Source organism: Neurospora tetraspora, assembly GCF_033439725.1.
Source record: "Neurospora tetraspora strain CBS 560.94 chromosome Unknown B0H65scaffold_4, whole genome shotgun sequence".
NCBI lineage: Eukaryota > Fungi > Ascomycota > Sordariomycetes > Sordariales > Sordariaceae > Neurospora > Neurospora tetraspora.
The window spans coordinates 3,883,506-3,906,017 of record NW_026944386.1 but is presented as its reverse complement, the minus strand read 5'-3'; the positions used below and the strand labels follow the sequence as shown (position 1 = coordinate 3,906,017).

The window sequence follows — 22,512 nt, the reverse complement described above, 5'->3', positions numbered from 1 at the left end:
AACAGCTTGGCCTCGGGGCCTTCAGCACCACCTGTGATGTCGAGAAATATGTGCTCCTATCCAAGGAAGAAGGAATCGGGTGAGATCAGGTTGCGTAAGGCGAAAGAAAAGAAAAAAAAGGCTCTCATTCTCGCGGGAAAGCTATAAAGCTGTCAGACATCACTCCTCTTCCCCAAACAGCCAACTAATCGGTACAACAACGCCATATTTCTTCCACTCGAGTTCTTCGACATCGATACCGTTCTCAGAAAGTAGCTGGAAGATCAACTCATACTTTCTCGCAACTCGCCGCTCGAAATTCTTTACTTTTTTATCACGCCGCTGATAATGTAGTTTACTGCGAGCATCGTACCTTTCAAATTTCGCCAAGATAGCTTTCCGCTCTGCAAACCCATTCTCCACGTTTAACGAGTAGTCGTGAACCAGGTCAGCAATTGCAGTTTCATCATTCCAAACGACCTGATTCAGAAGGGTCTTGGTCTCCGTCTCCTTTGCTCGGGCACTGGCGGCTTGTTCAAGGAGCCAGTGGATTGTCGTCAAGGTACTCAAGCGTCTTAGTCGCCAATTGTTCCAGTCTGGACGGTTCATCCATTCCTCGACATTTTCAGATAGTATGCTGCAGAGATCCTCCAGAACGACATCAATATTGGCTCCTTGGTCAACAAGCAGCTGCATCGCATCTTTATGTCCGGACCGGGCGGCTATGTTCAGGGGAGTATAACCGCAGTGTTTCTCCACCACATCCCATCGCGCTTCCGCCTCCAGCAGCATCCGTGTCATGCCACAGTGTCCTAACGCAGCAGCTACATATAAAGCGGTCTTCCCGTTTTCATCAGCCACGTCAGTTTGGGCGCCACGGTCGAGTAATAACCGTACAACACTTTTTCGTCCGCGTTGTGCAGCTAGTTGTAGCGCTGTTCGGAAAGAGTCATCGACGGCGTCAATTTGAGCGCCCCGATCAAGAAGTAGCCGTGCAATATCATCAGAATTGACCCAGGATGCCAACTGAAGAGGTCTAGTTCCGTGTTTTGTCCCCATCTCTATGTTGGCACCTCGGTCCAAGAAAAAAGTCACCATGGGTGTTGCTTGGAGGTAAATGGCGAATCCCAGCGGGGTGTACAACGTCGATGAGCTTCGGAGCGTGTACGAATTTATGAGTTCCTGAAGACCGTTTTTCGAGGAGTAACGATGCGCTATCGGGCATATTCCACCTTACAGCCCTGTCCAACAGCCGAACACCGAGTTCTTTCCTGGTAGAGGTATTTTTCAACAGCCCATGGGAAACCAACAATATCAGCGCGGTCTGCATAGACGGTCCATAACGTGTCTCGGAAATGATCCGATTTTCCACATCTGGAAAAGGATTCATTCCCAATTCTTCCGCAGCATGAGGGAACCTATTGAGCAACTTCTCCAGAACTTTGTACTCATACCCATCTACGCCTGGACGGCCTGCCACAATAGCCAATTGGATTGACGGCCACCGCCCGTCATCACGCTCTCTCTCAACGTCGAGATCATCGAGGCCGAGTAGCCAAGTGACAGCAGTTTCCGCATCGAGGTGCGACGCTACTTGAAGAGGTGAATCGTATTTGCAGAGACTCTTCCAAGCCCATGGCAGGCAGGACGATTCAGAGGTAGCCGCGAATTCCTCCGAATGCACCTTACATCGAGGCAGTAAACGTCCCACCACGTCGTCGCACGGTATGTCGCCAGCATCTTCGAGATGGCGAAGCCAGTGTAGTGCCGAATAGTCCCAAAATGGATCATAGTTTATCTCTTCAGATGGCCCTTTAAGCAGGCAACCGTCCCCGTCGGTGAGCTTCATATAGATAACGCAGCAGCTGAGAAGCTCATGATGTGCTTGTGGCATGCGAAAGGAGTTTTTCCATATTGACTGATCGGGGGGTTTTGGCCCGTCCTCGGCGTTGGTTGCAGATAGTAGGAACTCTCGGGCGGTTTGGTGCAAGAAATAAACTTTGCCATGGTGAACAGAGATGAACAAGCCACAGCTAGTTCTCAGACGTTTTTCAAAGTCGGCATCATCCTCGTCCAATTCTTCGAGCGATTCCGACGTGGGGTCGATGTTAACGGCGATGTTCATCTCCGAGACAGTCAGCGGCCGATAAGCGGCAAGTATGATGCAGAGGGCTTTTCGAGCCATTTTCTGATCCATTGACCTGCTGAGAATCCGCTCATACGCCTCGTTGACGTTCTTGGGAAGTTGTTTCATGGCATCGACAACCCCTTTTGGTGTCTTCTTGAGATTTGCGTCCTCTAAGTATTCGAATACTAGATAAACCCAAAGATATGTGCGATGCTGGATGGCAAGTAGTTGGTTCTGGAGTGCTTCTTTGACATTTGGCCGAAGTTTCTGCTTGCTGGCAAACTGCTCGACCCGAACCCTGATAACATGGTTGATCTCCTCACTGATGAGATCGGAACTTTCTTCTCCAGGAATCCGAACATTCGGAAGCCAGTCGGTAAGAGAGTGAAACTTGTCCACAATTTGGTCGTATGGGCGGCTAGTGAGGAGAATCTTCAGCCGATCTTGCCCGGAGCTAGATGGCCAGCTCGAGCGAAACAGACTGCTAATCCTGCGTAACAGATCCTGGCACTCGATTTGGATGCATTCGTCCATAGCGTCTAGTACCAGGATTGTTGGGCCTGCGTCCTTGTCTTGTACAGCTTGCACAAGCACTTTCCACAGGGACTCCGTCGAGTTGATGATGCCTGTGCCGTCTTTTTCGTATTGCTTCATAGCATGCTTGACGAGGTGCCTGCTTTGGGAAAACAATTGATGAAGAAGAGCGCAGAGTGCCTGTCGGACGCTATTCTGGTCGCCATCCTTGAAGAAGAAGTAACAAACAGCGGCGGAACTTGTACTCGGAGCCTCTGGGAAGAAGCCATCGACAAGATACTTTGACAAGACGGACTTCCCGCATCCAGGGTCCGCCGATATCAAAAGTGGTCCCGACTCTGCAGCTAGCCATGTTTGGAAGTTTTGGTGTTGAAGAACCCATTTGCAGGTGTTTTCCACTCTATCCTCAACACGGCTCTTATACCATTCGTAAGTGACGTCCTTGCTGTTTTCAGTGAGACGGAAAAGTTGCAGACATTCTTTTTCCTTTTCAGTCACAAGTTTGTGGATGTCTTCTGCAACATCCCGAATGAAACTCTGCAATCCCATCAATGACTTGTCTTGACCAGCCATTGTTAGTGAATGCTTAGCTGCTGTGTTGATGTTGTGGATATTTTGCAGGTCCTGATTGAAGATGCTTTCCTGCTTGGTAATGGCTTCAATGAGTTCCGTCCAAATGCCGGGTGAGCAGATATCCTCGAAGTAGCGTTTCAAGCCCTGTCGATAAAATCGAAGGACTGTCCGGATCTGAAACTCGAGCATGTATCGATACAGGGCCACAAAGTGATTCTCAACCTCGGCCGTCAGAGCGGGTGAGATAGAGGATCCTATGCCATGCCGAAGGATCTGTGGCTCCATTGCGGACCAAAAGCTCATCCGAGAAGTGACAAATGCGAATCCGTCCTTGTTAGCTTCGTCGGCAATGATAGGATTTGTAAGAAGTGGAAGGATAATGCACACCCCTGCCCATGCCATGGAAGCTTCGGGGGACCCCTTGACAGCCTGCTCGATGAATTCTTTGACCGTGCTAGCCAGCTTCGCAGCTTGGGCAATCTTCTCCCGCGGTATGAATTCTCGGTTGGGCTTCTTCTCCGGGTCAAAGCCATGCAAGCTCTTCGCGATCATTGTATCGAGTTGTTACCTCCGTGACAATCGACGATTGAGAGCTAATGTGTTGCATGCTGACGTTTCGGTAATCTCGATATATGCCTCCACGGCTCTAGAATCTTGACGTCAAGGACACTGTCAGTACTTCTTTGAGACACCAAAGGCCTCTGACACATACCTGGGTGGTATTTTTTGAGCTCTGTTTCCAGCAGCGAGTCATACTCCTTGACCAAGTCCGGGTGGCTTTCTTGGAGGGCATTGTATGCGCGGTCCCAAAGCGAAAGGGCCGGGGTATCCTCAGAAACTTCATTTCTAACCGGTTCACTCGATGGACGATGCTCGAAAAGTGTGCTGGTTCCACTTGCGCTCGCAGCGATTAGTTCATCGTCGAGCTGGGTAGTTGACGGTGTTGGGTTATTAACTAGCGGGCCCGCCCGGCTTTGCTGGTGTGCGGCAGGACTGTGGCATAAAGCCGGAAGAACTTCATCTTCATCAACTTCTGTATCCAGACCGATTGCCGAGCCTACGACTGTGACGCATTGCCTCTGGTGTGCAAGAGTACTCGCTACCGGTTTCTGGTCGTCAATATCTGTGGATTTGCCGGAGATGATGTGCGTACGTTGGCGCTCAACAAAGCTAGCTTGACAGACTTGGGTGTCGGCGACGACAACGGGCGCCGTACCCAAGTGCTTCTTCTTGCCGGTTATTCTGTTGACAAAGCCTCTAAAGCCACGAGAAGTACTGCGCTCGAGCGGGTGCTCATCGGCTTCCCGTCGAGCACGCTTCTGGTGAAAGTGGCCCATTTCCAGGAGTTTGAATCCCCAGGTTGTAGCTTAAGGGGTTGAGTAGTCTGTGTGAGGACAAGGCTGGTGATGTAGCGCGGGATGAGCAGAGTGAAAGAGTTGAAGTAGCGTCGGCACCTACCAGGAGTGGGGGGTTCAGAGGTGAGCGAGAGCTTTGCTGAAGCGCATCGTGGGACGTAACCGACGTGATTGGATCAACGACGAAGGAACCTATCGACCCTGGTAGACGATAATTGCATGCATTGCCGCCAGACTCTGCTCTTCTTTTCGGGAGAAGTTGCACTGTATCTGACAGTCATCTCGGATTCTGAAATAACACCAGAGCTCAGCTCCCCCATGTGGGCTTTGCCTGGGTAAATGTAGGTGGTCATTACTGTCGTCTGGGGACCTGGGTTGTTCTGGGCACCTCCTGTATCGTCGCCGTCCAAGTGCATCTTAGACATCGGAGACGGCGGCGATGAGGTCTCAACTAGGCGAAAGATCTCCTTATATCCCGTGGGCACAAAACCCAGGCGCGCGAATGTCTTCTTTCCCGCAGGCGTTGCCGTGAGTGCTGCGCATCAAGGGACCATCACGTCAGCCACAACACCAAAGACAAAATCAAAGTCGTATGGCTTTCGAGTTACTCACCAGAGAATCCCAAAACATCCCACCTCCTCCCCCCCACCTCAGCATTGGATGCCTCGACCCTCCTCTGGACCTCCTCCAATGCCATGTCCGCAAATCGCATTTTGCCGTCCTCACAGCCTCGCACTGTCACCGCTGCAGGCCGCGCACCAGTCTTCTTCAAGGCGTCCTCGGCGTCCCATGCAGCGAAGCGTTCAATGTGGAACACATGCAACCCAACCTCCACAGGCGCCTGCAGCTGCTGCAGCTCTCTCCCCGCGAACATCTCTCCAGCATCAACATCCACCTCCTTGATCTTGCCCACCAACAAATCCTCCCAGTACTTCTTCCCAAGAGGGAGCACGATGATGACGCCCACCGGTTGTTCCGAGTCATCACCGCTGGCACTGAAGCAGATTGACAGCTCGGGACAGGCGTCTCTCCAGCTTTGCAGGCGCTCGTAGGTCAACGGGGCCGGGTACATTTCCTGGTCGGAGGCGTAGATGGTGCGGAGGAGGACGTCGCTGATTCGACTGGTGTGGAGGGGGCTGTGTATGGCCATTGTGGCGGGGGATCGTGGCGGAGGGGGAGGTGGTGGTGGTGGTTTGAAGAGTGACGGCGAAAATGTGAGGTGAAGTTGTCAAGACTGTGGGAAACACGGTGATGGATGTGTCCGTTGAGGATGCGCTCTGGACCTCTGGTGCAAGTGTTGCGGCGCAATTGGTGGAGGTGGGAAATCCCAAAGTTTTGGTGAAGTTCAGGAGAATGTTCAATCTCCGCCAAAAGGAAAAAGAAATCGGCCAACAATTGATGAGTGAACGCAGGCAGCTGGATTGATGAGGTTGACACAAGGAAGGAGCGACAATGACAACTTCAGTGAAGAAATTGCGCCCGTCATGTCTCACGGAAGGTGCGTGAGAAATGCCCAGTGTGCCAGTCCAGCTTGCAGTGGTTTCAGTGGACAAACAACGGCAAGATGTTTGAGCTAACAGATTTGCGCAGTGATACCATATAGGATTGTTAGCGGCTTAACAAAACAATACAACAGCTATCAGAACATCAAGCCGCATACCTCTCGCAGCGATCAAAACACCAAAATCACTCCCATATCAAACAAAGGTCATCGTGCAAAAACCTCGTCACCACAAGCAAAAAAAAAAAAAAAAAAAAAAACACAAAGAAATAGACACAACGAAGCATGAAACCAAAACATGCAAAAAAAAGATGATGTTGTCCTACAAGGAACATCGGGAATTGAGCCCGACGTGGGGGTCGAACCCACAACCTTGAGATTAAGAGTCTCACGCTCTACCGATTGAGCTAGCCGGGCAGCGCAAGCTGCCATTGGTTGATGTTCTGAGCAGCATCTTTGTCTTATATGTGTGGATGTAGAAATCTGCAGAACTCGAGAACCACCACCGCACAAAGATGGCCACTCTTCGTTTTGACAATCTAAAAGTGCCAGTAGACCAACTTCTTTCTTTGATCCAAGTTTTCCTCAGAAATAATGGCAGAATTTTTTTTTTTTTAAATGCCTGCAATGGTTGCCGCAATCATCCATCCGCATCCCCGAACACCACAAACCCGAACACAAACCACACCACACCCATCTGCAAGGCCCAGAATCCCAGGGGCTGTTTATCTTCCGATAAATGACCCGACGCCTCGGGATTCTGTGGTCTCCATGAAAGGAAGGGATCTACACACTAACCCGATCCTGAAGTTGAAGCACGACATGAACATCACGCAGGTCCCGAACCCAAAGAGACTACGTTTGTCGTAATGTGCATGCCACCTTTTTTTTGCATCTGTGGTGCTGGGTCCATTTGGCTTCAAGTTGCGTCAAGGCGCTGTCACGGTAGGAACTCAAAGAGCTCATCATCCACGAAGCAAGCGAATCCAAATGTTTAGGGGTAAGAAAAAGGAGTGTATTAATCACCAGGCCTGAGTGATATATAGGTAGCTATGTGTGAAAATGAAAAGAAAAGCAGATCATAACAGAAAGAGGCTTGCAAAAGGGAAGGAAAGAAATCATCCATCCCTCATCGATCCATCAACTCATTATCGTTTTCCCCCGTCCACCGCCATCCACCCGCCGTTTTTGCCTTTTCGGTCCAGCCATAGAAACCAAACCCAAGATCATCAGCTTCCTCGTCTAGACATGCTTGTGTTGCTGCTACTGCCAGTCCGACAGAAGGGGTTCCTTGCTGCAGAAGGGCTGCTGGACTGGCAGCGTTGGATCGGCATCGCCTAGACTTTGCGTTGTTGCCGTGTGACTTATAACGCGCAGTTGGCCGCGTTAATGAAGACGAGGGCGTTACCGGTCTGTGTGGAGAAGAAGAAGAAGGGCAAAGGTTAGCAAGGCGAACTGTGCTTAGTAGAATCTGTAGGTAGAGGTGTGGAGGTTGGGGGAGAAAAACTCACGTTGGTAGCATCGCTCTTGCAGCACTTGACGCTGGCGTTGCATTGGCCACCGATGACACCGACAACGCAGGCGAGCGCGGCGCTGAGGTCGAGGCCGAGAAGGCCACCGAGGACTCCACCGCCGGTGCTGGACAAGCTTTGGCAGCAGTGGGGCTTGTAGTTGGGGATGGTGCAGGACCCGGGAGTGATGGTCGTGCGGGCAACGACCTCGGCCGGAGCCGCGGCGGCGGTCATGGCGATGGTGAGGAGGGTGAAGACGCTGGAGAACTGCATTTTGACTGGTTGGTGGTGCTTTTGAAGAAGCTGGGGGGGTTTGGTTTTGAAGATGGTTTGGAAGGCGGGTTTGAAGGCTGAAAGGCTGTTTCTTGTCTGTGGACTGAAGATGCTGATGCTGATGCTGATGAGATTATAGACTCCAAGGTGGACGAGAGAGGAGGTTTATATAGACTTTCGGACCTTATTCCAAACGCTGTGATTGAAGACATTATCAATCAAACTTGGCCAAGTTCTTGGGTCTTCCTGGTTCTCCCTCCTCCTGTCCGCCGTGGCTTGGTGTTGTTGTCGTGTTGATTCATCGACACTCGTCATTTCCAAGTCCGGCATCCGACCTGAGATTCATCGGGATCCAATGGACCCAGAATCTTCAAGTTGTGGATCGGGGAATGTGACAAGGGGATCATACTCTTGACTCCAAATGGGGAAAATCAAGGAGTAGGCGGCGCAGAGCCTCCATCAGTTTGTTGGAAATTTGACCACGGCAACCAACATCGTGACTCAGAATCTGGAAAGAAGAATGACGATCCTTTGACTATCGAATGCTGCCACATGTCGGACAGGAGGAATACCAAGTTCAGTCCATATCTGGATTCAGCACTGTTCTGAACTACACGGTAAGAGATGCATCAGTGACGAAGGTGGCTCTGACCAGGGAAGAGTGACGGGAAGGGAGCCTCATCGGGGTTTCCATTGAATCCAGGGTAGTGAAATCTCAGCCAAATAATTGTCGGAATTGGGTTCTCTTGGGAAGCAGTGTGAGTCCAGTATCTAGAGATCTGAGCCGTCGGACGCGGGGAGGGTGCAAGCTAGATTGATGGCACGCTAGCACGCATCCCCGTGGGAATACAGCTTCAAGTCCATGGGAGTCTAGACTCTGGGACACGAGAGAGTGAAGATCCAGCAAGCTGGGTTGTGATCTTCGTGATAATCTTGAGCATCAGTAGAGACCAAAGCGGTAATGGGGGACCCACTGTCTGATGGAATATGTTAACATGTACAGCAGCTACCGTTCCTTCGAGTCGAGAAGTAGCTCTACCAACAGGCGGTTGGGAAAGGCATCTTCAAAGACGGTGGCATACCACTAACGACAGTCGGATGTCAAGTCCAAAGATGACCATGTGTGTTAGATCCGGTGAGCCCGGCGGACCTGGACGGCAAGTTGCAGCTCGGAAGAGTTGGCCAATGGTCATGCCAGCATCACTCTTTCCAAGTTTTGAACCTGACGGGTACGAAGGGACTCGGCAGCAGCATCTAGCGGAGAAGGAGCAGACGGCCTTACGCTTCCCGCTATGACCAAGGACATGAATCACGACCCAGAACTGCCAGTATGGAAGTTGATCATCATTTCCCCACCCGTGAATTGAGGGGTGAAAGTGTAGAATGATACGCAAGAACTGAATTGTACAATGGCAAGTGCAGTCATCCGGGGAAAGATCAGTCTTTGATACCAATCAGTGAATGAAACTCATCCAGAAAAGCGCCTACTCCGGATTCATTTGGAGTCAGAGTTTGCAACGCGTGATGGTATTGATGAAAATGGAACACGGAGGAACACTGACATCACAGCAGGAATGGGAGCCTCAGACATACCTGGTACGTAACGGTTTAACGTTTTGGGGTTCGGGTAACGCAACCGTTCATGTTTTCAGCCGCTCCAGTTCCAGCCATGAAACCGGCATACCGCCTCCGAGTCTTCGTTGCGCATGGGCATACCCCCGTGTCATTCGTCAGGAACATTGTTTCCTCCCGTGGATGACAGCAGCCGTCGCAGCTGCCAACTCCACGGAACTGCGTGACTGTGTAACTCTTGCACCTTGATGGTCTGGCCCACATCCCACGCGCCCGGATCAATTTGTCCTTCAATGGAAAGCACGACTTCATTCGGCCTCATCACCAGGGACATCCAATCCCGAGCTGCATTGCCGTCAGGACAGGACAGATGGTCCACCGCGGAGCTGAAAGTGTCATGTCACTGGTGCAAACAATGGCCCTCCTCTCTTTTCTTTTTTCTTCAATCTTCTGATCTTATTCTCCATGTGGTTAAGATCAACCCGTCATCGATCTGTTGGAGAGATGAGACAGGCATATCCAGATCCTGGATGCGACCTTGAAATTACACCGTGTTTGCCTGGATTTCCACATGGCCCAGCGCTTAGAAAACATCTCCAACGAAGCCCCAACAAGAATGTTTGTCATTATATTTGCATAACTGAATGCGCTCTCCAGTGGTCCCTCACGGCCAGGCGGCCTATGGAGCCAAGGCTCGACGGCGCAAAGCCGGACGGACAATCATGAACAGGGGAACCAACCAATCCGAGGGGACGGCCAGTGAAACAGCCAAAAGTCATACGACGGTGCATACGATTATGGTCGTCAGGGTCGCACAGCATCTAGACAGTATCCGATTGCGCCATTGTCTTCCTAGCGGGACGCACCAAACAGCAACAACACTTGGAAGCCTGATACAGACGCACGCCAGGACATCCGTATCCGTCCAGTTCATACATGATCATTGCTCTTTCCGGCTTGTTTTCCAGCCAAAGTCTCTGGTAAAGTTGCAAGGCATGATCCCGATGGCAACATCTTTACCGAAAACTCTCGGTCTGTGGTCGAGTTCACCCTGACAGGCTGTGCGAAATAAGGAAGCGGGAAACGTGTTGAAGAATGGCTGAGTACTCCGTTGCCTTGGAGTTGAGCTCTTCATTGTGATGTTGCCGACAACAGTTCGGAAAAAAAAAGGGGATACGCTTAACAAACTTTCCGTCCACCTGAAGGTCCAGTTGGGTTCAGCTAGGCATTGGTCAAGACCTGCTTGTCCATTACAGGACTCTCGAGCAGAATGTTGTCATCCGCTCTCAACCCGGTCTCCCAACTCTTTGCGTTGTTCGGATCGCCGCATCGTGATCCGTACGCGGTCACCGCAGGTATTGGGTCTTACGCGGACACATTTTTGGAGTCCTGACGGTACCACTGACCCGACCAGACGTGCTGTCTGACTCCAAGATCTTGTCTCACACTTTCACGACAGACAGGAATCGTCCCACCAGCTGTGTTCGTTGCCTGTTTCGGACAAAGCATTCGACCAAACACTGAACAATCAGATCCTCCTCTCCCGATAGAGACGCTGATCGTTCTTTGGTGTGTTGGGAGTGAACAACACGCGGAACCATGGACTTGTAGCGCCTGAATCGCCCTCCCCAATCCTGTCTATACCTGCCACGAATTCCTTCACTCGAGGCCCAACCACCCGTGCCGTCAGCAACGGGCAAGCATCATGAGACTGACAGCCATAACCACACGCCTCCTTGGCGGAAAGGTCCATTCGCTCGCGTTAATCCCGTCTTCTCGAGCCATGGCTGTTGCATGATCTCTTTGGGGAAGTCGTCCATGATGACTATGAGCCACCCCCTTACACACGATGCATCGTCACGCCAGCCGTGCTCCAGACTAAGAAGCCTGGGATGCTGATCAAGTTTTCCTGCGTGCGGTGGTGCATCGGAGCATCGGAATATCGTTCAGCCTCTAAGCCTCGCTCAAGGCAAAGGGTGCAGGAGCCTCGGAGGTTGTAGCCTCGAATTCTGAGAGGTCCGCGCGTTGAAGGTGGTGAACGGGCATGTCAACCAGGAATTCGAGATGAGTCAATGGGGTCCCCAACGGAAATTTCGGGCGCGTAAACTCCCTAACGCTCACCCTCCGCCTCAGCCGTTCATTTTCTCGGGAAAGGCCTCCATCGGCTGACTGTCAGTTTCAAGACAATGATTTTGAATCGTCAACGTCATGTATGTCTCGCCAAGTTGGCGGTGGAGGTTGTACATGACGGCAATGCTCATTACCGGGCAGAGCCGGGTTCTGGTCGTTGCCTTTTCATTCTCAAGCTTCGAGGGAGTGGCGATGTTCTAGGTGAGAATACCGGGTTTTCGGGAGACGTGTTGAGGTGAGGCGTAAGGAGGGGAAGCGGGCGGCGGCCGCATGCGCAGGCGCGTGCCCGTGCGAAGGATATCGGAAGAAAACCAAGTTGTGTTGTTGGTGGGAATTCGCTGTTTTTGTCGCTCAATGACCCGGAAATCGTGCCTCCTCGCAAACAAATCAGGCTTAAAGCATAAAAGTCGAACCTTCCCAGTCCCAATGAAGTTGTTCTCGTCATGATCCTTCCTTCTTTCCTTCCACAAGGACACAACAAGTCGTCAAAAGTGGATAACTCCAGGCACCAATCACCACTCTCCACTGCGCCAAGCAAGGGCACCCTCGCCAGCGCCAGGACCACTTCACTTACTCCACCCTGGTGTCCTTGCACTTGCCCAATGGTCTGTCCACTTGCTGCTCCTCTTTTCCCACCAAACGTCAAATTTTCTGCCTTTATAACCCACTTTCCCGGACCGACTGCCAACAACCAAACTACGACAGTTGCCTCACAACTGTAACATCTTCCGTAGTATAGTGGTCAGTATGTGAGCTTGTCAAGCTTGAACATCATCGGTTCGATTCGCTCGAGACCCGGGTTCAATTCCCGGCGGGAGAGACCAATCTTTTTTCTGAGTTTTTTCTTGTGTTTCCTTCTCCCCTCCATATCGGTTTTTTTTTTTTTTTTTTTTTTTTTTTTTTTTTTTTTCCCCTATCACTTGTTTATGTCGTTGTCACCATATAGTTTTTTTGGGGTAATATTTTTTTTCCTGCCATATGTTCTCAGGTTGAAGTGTAAAGAATTATTGCTCCGAGTTCGGTAAAGTGTTTGTGCAAAGTTGCTTCACGAAAACATCAACACAACTTGAAGTCAGCTTCACGGAAAAGAAGGATTGAAATGAACAACATGGATCGTCGCCTGGATGGACATGTAGCAATTGTACCATGTTCACATAGCAAATGCAAGACAATAGCTTCGGATAGCAGATGTAGGAACTGGAGCAACAACTGGATGATAACATCTGGAGTTTGGAATTTTGGACACCCTAATGAAGCAACCTGGTAAATGTAATAGTGAGCGTAGACGGGAGTTTTGATGCCTGCGTTGGGTACGAGATATCGGAGAAGAAATTATCGTTCATGGAGCGTTAGACCTCACACAAGTTCAGATAACGACGTATGCTCTGACATCCGGCCTTACTTAGCCTGAGTTGGATGATCTGGGTCAGAAAGAGGGATATTTTCTTCTGCTCTGCGACTTGAAATTACATGTCCGGTTAAGTACCCACGACAGCTGCAGACTTGAAGTTGAACATTGTTCGTTCCAGTTGGCTCGTATAGTCGCCTTCGAAAAAAAACAACATATGGTTATGACGTCTCGGATCAATATCTCTTAACGGCCATGGACTTGTGGATTAAGATATCAGCGACGCCAACCTCGCCTTCCCCCCCGTTAATTCAGCGCGTAAGGGGGGAAGGAAGGAAGGAAGAGTAAGCCCAGTGACTCGGTGTATGTATCTGTTGGAAGCGAACAGACCACGGAGCTACCAGGCATGTGCACGCCATCCTACGATGCCGAAAAACTCGAAGAGTGAAGAATAGCGCTACCGCAATACGGGGCAATTCCTACAGCTTTTCGCCTTCCAGAGCGGACTAGTGTTAAAGGCCTTTGTTACCTCTTCCCCAACCGTGTGATATACCGTTCTACGAGTATTAGACGCCTACCTACGATCACCTTCTGATCAATCGTTTGACCCCTTGACCGCCGATTGTGGAAAGCAAGACAAATCGACTGACCGTAGCCGCACCAATTATGAGGAACGCTTAGGAAACAGCAATAGCAAAAAGGGAACAGCAATGGATCCAATCAAGCCTCATATAGCCCGCCGCGCGATAGGTATCTAGAGCCAACGCCTCTGATTGCGTTTGGGACGGGACGCCGGACGGGGAACAAATGACGGAATACGTATACTTCCCACAGCGGTCTCGCCTTCTAGAGGTAAGGCGGACCAACGTCGAAAACCTTTGTTGCCTCTTGCCCAGGGGCAGCCGTGTGAACGACCGTCTCATGAGTAACCACCGCCTTGCGAGCCTTAGACGCTCACAAGCAGCTTGTGATCGACTGTTGAACCACTGGCCGTGGAAACAGATTGAGTGTTTAGATGCGCGACTCTCCAGTGTTCATGGTAAGGGCACCTGTCTGTCGACAGAAACTGATTGCATACTACCTACCAGCATGACCAACCACTTCCTTCGAGACCAGATTCGAGTAGAGAACCCTCAATCTTGCACGTCAAGCTTCATCAGACGTCCGAGTAACTCCATCACCCAGCAAGAACCACAGCCACAGCCATACAACTAATCTAAGCGTACCCCCCAAATATAACCCCTAGTATAAACTCCTCCTTCCAAGATACTATATATAAAAAATGTGTTTCTACTTCCCCTACCCCGGTGTCTTCGCCTGCGGGTGTGAATTCGGCCCGGGCTTCGTCCTCCTCTGCGACTATAATTGCCACCCCTCCCAATACCAACAAGCTCCCTTTTTCGTGGACGCGTATGGACAAGTGCTCAACAGCTTCGACGAGATGTGTCCCCAGTGTTTTCGGGATGGGTGGGTTTATGTGGAGGGAAGAGGGTTTGTGAGGAGGTTGGGACCTGCAGAGAGGACTGGATATAGGGGGTCATCTTACTCTACCCGTTGAATGAGAGCCTGGGTGGAAGTAACCGGACACTGGACTGGAGAAAGGTTAACTACTAGCGGCACAAGAGGAATTGTGAGAACAGAAAGAACAGCCAGGTAACCAAACGGCACTACCATGATCCCAATGTGCCCTATAAACCTTGAAGAGGTTTGAACGGACAGGCATCGTGAAGGACTCGCGGCATGAGCTAGTGTCCTCGGTGCGTGTCGCCAAGGCATTCTGATGTTGCTGAACTTCAGCAACGAAGCTGGAAGGAAACCTTGACTTGATTCCGCCTCAGATAGTGTCATCGCAACCACAAAGACGTGAAGTGAAGTGAAGTGGCCACGCCAGCGAAATGCTCAAAGTCGACAAAGTCCCGAACCTGAGTTCGACCCTCCACCTTGTCGGCGCGGTAACTAGACGCCGCCCCGAGGTTTGGAAGTTGAGAAGGGTGAATGGAAACGAACAGGTTTCGGCAATGTGAAGAACTCATTCATCATGGTGTAGGATGGCCCTTGATGCAGGCTTCGTTGAAGCCTCTCCCTAATGCTGGCCTGCGGGCAACATGATTTGTGCGGCGTGTGTCAAGTTTCAGGCTTCTCTCTCTTGATGAATGGTGCGATACCTATCTCGTCTGACAGCAGCCCTGCACGACACTTGTCGAGTGACCACAAAATTCGGCCATAAACTGTCAGCAATGGGTTCAAGGGGTTGGCCACGAGGAATCCGGCATCTGTCTTGGGCAACTAGGAAGGGAATACCGTCAGTACTTGTGCTGACCGACGGCACTGATGCTCGGTTCGGCTCACTTTCCGTAAGGCTGAGGAGGGGCCGCGCCGCCACGCTTATTGATCCAACCGAAAGGGATGGCAACACACCCCATACTTTAGCCGTCCTACCCCAGAAGCGTGGCTCGCCGCTAAACCAAGCCGACAAAACGGGCTGTGAAATGTGCTCGCCACAATGCGGTAGTGCTGTGAGGATATACTTGGAACTTCCCGTCTGGTCAAAAGATATTCGACTCGCAAGAGAACATTAACAAGGAAAAATAGGCATCAAACAGCCCCGAGGTCAACACACTTGAGTAAAAGGGAGAGCATGGAAATAATAAAAGACAAGCCCCCAATGGACCCCGGACTTGGCAGACAATGAGAAAGATGACAGCTATGCCGCAGAGGAATAAAGGTAGTGACACAAGTCCATTGTGTTTTCCAATCCACGCGGCTGCGCTTGGCCTTCTGGAGCCGAAGCCAATCGGATGACGAGATGGTGATATGCATTGCGCTTATGCTAATATGGCGGCCTGAAATAGACCCAGCAGAGTCGCACGACAGTGACGGGGGGAATTCTTGAAATCGACATTCCCTTTCTGCCCATTCAAGGGTTAGTGAGCCGGTAGGGCTGTAAGACCCATGCGCATGGTTCAAACCATAGGCGCCCTCAAAAAACCCGGGGTGCCTGATCAGGTAAAACTCGTGGGCAGACTGGCTTTCCGATGGTGTAGGTGTTTTGTCGATGATTGGTCAAGTGGCCGCGTGTTTTGCAGACAGAACAGCAGTAACCTATGTCCATATCCACGTGGAAGACGTACACCTATTGCCGATGAACAAGATAAGTTGGTTGTATGGCTGCTGTCAGAATCCGTAGCTGAATTCTGATTCCAATAGAGCCAGCACCCCGTCCTAGGCACGCCACATGGGGCATGGTTTGGTGTAGAGAGATGGGGGCCTGAAGAGCCCCAGAGTTATTTCTTTCCGATTGGGGGTATCGTCGAGGTCTATTGTTATCCGTACAAGTCGGAGTCTTCCGGGTTCGATGCAGTAAGTAGCTGCCTTGACATAAAGATAAAAGCCATGCTGCCCTGAGTTGAGAGGAGTTGCGATACTGCAGCATCGTCAGCGCTCAACATAGAAATATCGTCCGTCCGTTACCTCAACCAGACATTCACAGCGAAATATCTGTTGAGATCTCGCGCGCAATGCCCAACAGCAAACAGTGAGACTGATCCTTACCTTGACTTCCTCTCCCCTCCATAACAACCCATCTCGCTGGTGATGGCTGACATGTCGATGACAGAAGCAACTCGTCTGCTGGAAAGGCGGATGAGTATGGGAGGGAAGCTCGGCTGGAAATGTTCCAGATTTAAGAGCGACAGGAAGGCAATATTCTTGTGCGGGTTCCACATAGGACCCGAAAGCCACGGGAGACCCGACGGACTATGGCGAGGGAGATTCGGCGCATCATGGGACCCTTTGAGGAGCCCAGGTAGGATAAGACGGTTGTCTTTTGCTGAATGGCTTGGGTTTTCAAAAGCAAATTGCTTCCTGTTAGTTCATGGTTATGTATGGACCACGGAGAGGGGAGTAATGCTGATGTTGCCGCCGATGGTTATATGAGAATGGGGCACTCGGCCGGTTTCGAAATCTTGATGTCGGTTCTCCTCTGGCGTCGCGTCCGTCTAATTGTCATCAGAACCGAGTCTTATTCGGGTGTTGGTACTGTGGTCGTAATCACGTCAAAAGGTGTTAAAAATTGGCCGGCCTTGTGAGTCTGGGGATGCCCTCAGATAGGAGTTCATCGATTGTTGGACTGAAAACGGAAGCCTGAAGCTGAAGAGCACCTGGTTGGAAATTTGAAGGTTGCCTGGATTTGAACCAAACTCTGTCCGGTGCCTCGTGCCTTCCGCTTCTCACAGACCGCCAAGAACTTGAAGAGTCCAAGGTGATGAAGCGACGATTGTGATGACGTCCGAGGAAGGAACAGAAGAGATGGATCCAAGACTGAGGTGGTCGGCAGTTGCCGTCTGCGTGACCTCTTCCCGTTCCCTGGCTCTGCTGCTAGTGTTTCACATGGATGCGACGCCAATGACGTGCTACAGAAAAGGCACTTGATGAAATGTTGGTGAGATGGAATGACAGTTTGTAATACCGCTATAATTATTATCTTTGGTCAAAGCTGACAGATATATTATCTTGGTGGTGGTGATCCATGTTTGAAACACGGGTTTGTTTACCAGAGCGGGTCTTGAAGGGATCATAAGAGCTACACAAAAATCACAGCTCAGGGTTGACAAAGAGAAATGTATTCCACCTCAAATGTACCTTGTCAACAGGACAGTCTGATGTACTTTTCCACATGCTGATGTTTCTTTTTCTTGAACATCAGAAATCCTAGAGTGGTCGTCGAGAACCATGCCAATGAATATCTTGTAGCGCACACCTTATTGTCAACCCTGTCGCGGTGCACGGCTACCCCTCAGGATCCCCTGTTCTTGCCATGTGCTCACTTTCAGGCGCTCTTCTGGGCTAAGCGGCTGTCATGTGCTGTTACCGTGCCCAGCTTTCACTAACCGTATTGGCGCTGACTTGACATAATGCATTGTTAGTGCCATCTTACCAAACCAACACGGCTGGCAGCCCAACTGGAGCCGTTGACATGGCCGGCCTCCACTTTTGCTTCCATTTGGCGATTTCCAAGTTCCAATCCACTGCAATTCCCCGACGACGGCCACTGTCGGTCACATTTGTCCATCGACAAACGCAAAGCTTCGTTCTAGAGACGCCCATTGCCCGCCACCATACCCGGATGCGCCGCCTTGATTGAGACGGCCAGCAACATCGTCGCCAGCATCTGAAGGGCTTGCTATCCTCCGTCAAACCGATCACCCTTTTACAAACAAGAGTCACTGAGCAACCAAGACCCTGTCGCCAAACGACCTCTAGAATAGCTCCCATCATCTACGCGCCGTCGAATCTCCCATCTCTGCCCAACCTCTGGTAGCCCAACCTTTGGTAGAGGGACCGACCCGACGACACAAGCCATTCCGACTGGTCTCCTCTCGCGACACGTCGATTTGCCCCGAACACCACCAGCTTGCTTAATCGCATTCATCGGACAGCAAGGCAGCGAAGCAAATGATGAACGTCCCGGGTCCCGGCCGCTCCATGCAGCGACGCTCCCCTGCCCCGGGCACCGAACCCGGTGGTGGTGGCCTGCCTCCCAACATCCCGGCCCGCTCGATATCGCCCGCCGTTGGAATGGGAGGACCCATGGGTGCCCAAGCTGGCATGTCGAGGTCTTCAGCTGGCTCAAGTCGCTCAGTTCAAGGCCCCGGCGGCGGTCCCGGCAGCGGCGGCGGCGGGAGCACAAGGCGAAATAATGTGAGTAATCATCTTCGCGCCATCACCAGCTCGCTGCTAACCATGCCATCTGACACAACAGTCATCCGGCAGTTCGTCGTCTGTCCCGCTGTCGCAAATCGAAAGGAGCGTAACACACCTGCTTGTTGCCACCAAGCAACTACTCGAAACCCTGACACAATGGTCTCGCGGAAACGCAACCGATACCCAGGTCTCCGACGTCTATGTACGGCTGGGCTACGAGTTTAATATGGCTTGCCGGGCCTTTTCTGCCATCAATGTCGATATTGACGACTTGGGCAACGTACCCGAGCTGTTGCGCACCATCCTGGAGGCCACCCTCAGCCAAGAAGCCAGCGCTGAAAGTCTCGAAAAATACCTGCCGAGGATACGTGATATTATCATAAATCTGCTGCATGGTCTAAAGAGAAAACAGCAAAAGCTAAGGCAGCGTCAGCAAAGGGACAGGCAGCCGAGCATCGCAGGAGACGATGGAGGCCATGGTGGACCTGGCCCCAGCGGCAGTGGTGTGCCCACCAGAACTACAAGTACTAGTACCATGGGTAGCGTTAATTCTGGGCTCACCAACATGTTGAACGAAGGACTCGAGAGCAATGGTTACCGGCCTGACTCTCTGAGGGACGATTCTCGGAACTCTGGCCCTACGACGGCATCACCCACAAGACGCTTTCCCACACAGCGCGATCAATCTCGCGGCTCTGTCACCTCTGACCAGTCCAGCCTGTCGAGCAACACTATGCAAAATATGCCCGTTATGGCGCCTTACCCAGGTGAAGATACCATTCCTACAGGCCCACCGGCACCACCCGAAATCAACGTGGATAACTTCCCTCCTCCGCCACCGCCGCCCAAGGCATCGCAACAGAGTGCCTTGGCGGCTCTGCAAAGAGGAGGTGATCTGGAAAGACGAGCTTCCCGCAGATATTCGGCATACCAGATCTCTAAGCATCTCGGCGCCCAGGGTGGGATCCCCATGCTCCCACCCCAGACGACGCCGATACCTAATAGGGGCCGGTGCGAGATTAGAGAGTCGATGCGGGCAATGCAGACAAGAGAGAACGCCCGCCACAACCGCAATGCTTCGAACCAGTCCCAACGTACCATCGGCCTCGATTCCTCTCCCGTTCGAGTTCCCAGCCGGGTTTCTGAAGAGCCTGAAACTGCCGATTCGCCTGCGTTCAACAGGGCCGACAGCTTCAACGTCCAGACGCCAGATGACAAGTATCCTGCTCCAATTGCCACTCTCAATGGCCCGCTCGCGGATCCTATCCCGATGGTGGATGAAGTAGACTCGCCTAAGCCCGCTGCTACGAGGCCTGCTCCTGCGCCTGCCGCTCCTCAGCATCAACACAAGCCCTCCATTCGCGCCCCGACTCCCGATAAACAACCGCCCAGCTCGTTTATGCTCGAGAATTCACCCCCAGCAACCAAGGAACTGACCCTCTTCCTGCAGTATAAGTCCAAGGTCAAGAAGTTCGTGCTCCCTGAAGGCTACGACGATCTGTCCATTGCTCGTCTTCAGCTGGCCTTTATCGAGAAGTTCTCGTGGAACACGCAACAGAACGGAGCTGATCTACCCGAAATCTACATTCAAGATCCCGTCTCCGGTGTCCGCCATGAGCTCGAGGATCTCTCTGATATCAAGGACCGCACTGTACTTGTGTTGAATGTTGAAGCTTTGGATGAAGTCAAGAAGCATATTGACGAGGGCATTGGGTCCCTCAAGACTATCATTCAACAGGTTAAGCAGAACGTCGACGATCAAAACGCCGCCATTCAACGTGTGTCGGAGCGCCAACAGGAAACTGCCAAGGATCTCGCTCGCATTGCCGCCACCCCGCCGCCCACTATCATGGCACCAAGTGGTATGGACTCGGCGGCTTCGCCACGCTCTTCGTCTTCCTCCGTCGCCGGCGCTGGTGCCCTTGCCGGTTCCTCGTCCAAGAAGCTCAGCCCAGGCCAGCTTACCGAGATCCAATCCCTCCGTCGCGACCTCGCCGTCCTTCGTCAGACCTACTCCAACTTCCAGTCCGAAGTCCAAGGCTCTATGACTGCTCTCCGCAACAAGGCCAATAACGTCAAAACTGCCGCCGCCAAACTGTCCGTTCCCGAAGTGGATGGCGAGTCGGGCCGCGCATACGTCACCAAGGGTCGTAAACTGCTCAACGCCGATAGTGACCGGCTTGTCAACAAGGTAGATGACCTGCAAGATCTCGTCGAGGACCTCCGCAAGGACGTGGTCCAACGCGGCGTCCGCCCGCTCCCCAGACAGCTCGAGTCCGTCACCAAGGACATCACCAAGCTCGCCAAGGAGCTCAAGCAGATGGAGGAGTTCATGAAGAAGGAGAAGCCCATCTGGACCAAGATCTGGGAAAAGGAGCTCGAGGACGTCTGCCAAGGTCGCGACGAGCTGCGCCTAATGGAAGATCTCATGGTCGATCTGCGGGACGACTTGGAGAAGGCCAGCGAAACCTTTGCGCTTGTCGAGCAGGCAACCAAGGAGCAAATGAAGGAGGGCGGACACACCGTTAACGGATCGGTGTCCAACGGCCCTACGCCCTTTGGCGCCTTTAGTCGCGGGCTGAAGAGCATCTCGGAGAAGGTGACGTCTGCGGACCCTAGCGAGGCGAAGGAGGGCGTTCTGGGCGAGGTGCGTGCCTTGCAGCCGAATCATGAGAGCAGATTGGAGGCGATTGAGAGGGCGGAGAAGCTGAGGCAGAAGGAGTTGCAGACCAGGATGGTCAACCCGCTTACGAAGGAGCTGGCCTCTTTTGTGGAGGAGGGGAAGCTGAAGAAGAGTGGTGGTGTCGAGGAGGTGGAGAGGGCGCGGAAGGCCAAGGATGATAGGATCAGACGGGAGGTGTGGGAGCGCATGAATGGCATCATTGCGGAGGATGATGGTGGTGAGGACGAGGAGGATGACGACGAAGAGGACGAAGAGGAGGAAGAGGAGGAGGAGGGCGGGGAAGAGGGTGAGGAAGAGGCGGGTGTCTCTGCTAAGGGCTCTGTTGATGGAGATGATGAAGTGGGAGAGGATGAAGCGAAGGAGAAGAATAAAGAGAATCGTAAGGTTGAAGAGAAGTCGGATGTGGATGGGAATGAGGAGGAGGGCAAGGAGAAGGCTGAAGGCGCGAAAGAGCCTGGTGCGACTGCTTGAGGAGAGCCAGTTTACCGGGGTTTGAGTGCGTGGTGATGTCTGCGCCTACGAGTGTGGGTGGAATCTTGTCGAAGGGAGCTGTTGGAAACACCAATACGTCTATGCCTGTACATGTCATTGGTTCAGGGCTCGACGAAGATTGAGTAGTCTAGGAGAGAGAAAAGGGGAGAGACAGCGTCAGAGAGGCTCGAAATCTTATACCCCTTTTTTGGTTTAACAATCATGTTTGCCTTTTGTTACAGTTACCAATTGAACAGCTTAGGCACTCAAGGTGCTCTGGTGCCACTTTTTGGACTTGGTGATTTGCGTTACCATGTATATCACCGGATGATACAAAACTAACACTCGCATCTTTATCTAGAAATTATCATGGCCTTCCTGTTGCTCGATCATGCCTCGACTCCTAGAGGTAGACCTCACTTCCAGACAACACAACTGGACTGGACGACTTGCCTCGACTCAATGTATTTCCCTCCAAATCTAAACCGAACAACCTAACAAGCGCTTACAAATCTATGACAAGCCTGTCGAACTTCAGCCTTCGGAAAAACAATGCGGGTTGAGAGAATCCCATTGATGGATGTGACTAGGTGGGTGATGAGAAGGCGCCCCGATTTCTTTCCCCCGCACCGCATTCGGCGGTCGGGACTCGGGAAGTGCTGCATGAGACATGCATGCATGCTTGCATCCAATGCTTCGTTCTGTTCGGTAAACGACCCCTCTTTCTCGAGATCGTCAACCCCGTTGATCA

At 51.9% G+C, this 22,512-nt stretch overlaps 4 protein-coding genes and 2 non-coding genes across 6 annotated transcripts; 2 read left to right on the top strand and 4 right to left on the bottom strand.

Moving 5' to 3' along the window:
- Positions 1-982: 982 nt before the first annotated feature.
- Positions 983-4,256, bottom strand: B0H65DRAFT_208293 (uncharacterized protein). Its single transcript, XM_062821895.1, has 2 exons — positions 3,927-4,256; positions 983-3,867 (listed from the first exon to the last, which is right to left on the bottom strand). Exon 2 carries the CDS (start codon positions 3,764-3,766, stop codon positions 1,016-1,018), a length of 2,751 nt encoding a protein of 916 aa, XP_062682127.1. The 5' UTR covers positions 3,767-3,867; positions 3,927-4,256; the 3' UTR covers positions 983-1,015.
- Positions 4,257-4,745: 489 nt separating this feature from the next.
- B0H65DRAFT_426188 (uncharacterized protein) lies at positions 4,746-5,719 on the bottom strand (the record flags this gene model as incomplete). The annotated part of the gene is made up of 2 exons (XM_062824617.1): positions 4,746-5,104; positions 5,182-5,719. The coding sequence occupies 2 exons, from the start codon at positions 5,717-5,719 to the stop codon at positions 4,746-4,748; spliced, it is 897 nt and encodes a 298-aa protein (XP_062682126.1).
- A 695-nt stretch (positions 5,720-6,414) lies between these two features.
- On the bottom strand, positions 6,415-6,487 carry B0H65DRAFT_t248. The gene has a single exon. It is a non-coding gene; the product is annotated as a tRNA-Lys (tRNA).
- A 935-nt stretch (positions 6,488-7,422) lies between these two features.
- Positions 7,423-7,936, bottom strand: B0H65DRAFT_208245 (hydrophobin precursor). The gene is made up of 2 exons (XM_062821894.1): positions 7,582-7,936; positions 7,423-7,482 (listed from the first exon to the last, which is right to left on the bottom strand). Exons 1-2 carry the CDS (start codon positions 7,852-7,854, stop codon positions 7,435-7,437), a joined length of 321 nt encoding a protein of 106 aa, XP_062682125.1. The 5' UTR covers positions 7,855-7,936; the 3' UTR covers positions 7,423-7,434.
- A 4,344-nt stretch (positions 7,937-12,280) lies between these two features.
- On the top strand, positions 12,281-12,376 carry B0H65DRAFT_t263. Its single transcript has one exon. It is a non-coding gene; the product is annotated as a tRNA-Asp (tRNA).
- Positions 12,377-18,203: 5,827 nt separating this feature from the next.
- Positions 18,204-22,025, top strand: B0H65DRAFT_208197 (actin interacting protein 3-domain-containing protein). Its single transcript, XM_062821893.1, has 2 exons — positions 18,204-18,604; positions 18,666-22,025. Exons 1-2 carry the CDS (start codon positions 18,359-18,361, stop codon positions 21,759-21,761), a joined length of 3,342 nt encoding a protein of 1,113 aa, XP_062682124.1. The 5' UTR covers positions 18,204-18,358; the 3' UTR covers positions 21,762-22,025.
- The last annotated feature ends 487 nt before the right edge of the window (positions 22,026-22,512 follow it).

Excerpts from the sequence above, each read along its gene's own strand:
- B0H65DRAFT_208245 (XM_062821894.1), bottom strand. The coding sequence starts at position 7,854 with ATGCAGTTCTCCAGCGTCTTCACCCTCCTCACCATCGCCATGACCGCC. Across the intron at positions 7,483-7,581 it reads GCAAGAGCGATGCTACCAAC|ACCGGTAACGCCCTCGTCTT; the intron begins GTGAGTTTTTCT and ends TTCTCCACACAG.
- B0H65DRAFT_208293 (XM_062821895.1), bottom strand. The coding sequence starts at position 3,766 with ATGATCGCGAAGAGCTTGCATGGCTTTGACCCGGAGAAGAAGCCCAAC.
- B0H65DRAFT_208197 (XM_062821893.1), top strand. The coding sequence starts at position 18,359 with ATGATGAACGTCCCGGGTCCCGGCCGCTCCATGCAGCGACGCTCCCCT. Across the intron at positions 18,605-18,665 it reads GGAGCACAAGGCGAAATAAT|TCATCCGGCAGTTCGTCGTC; the intron begins GTGAGTAATCAT and ends CTGACACAACAG.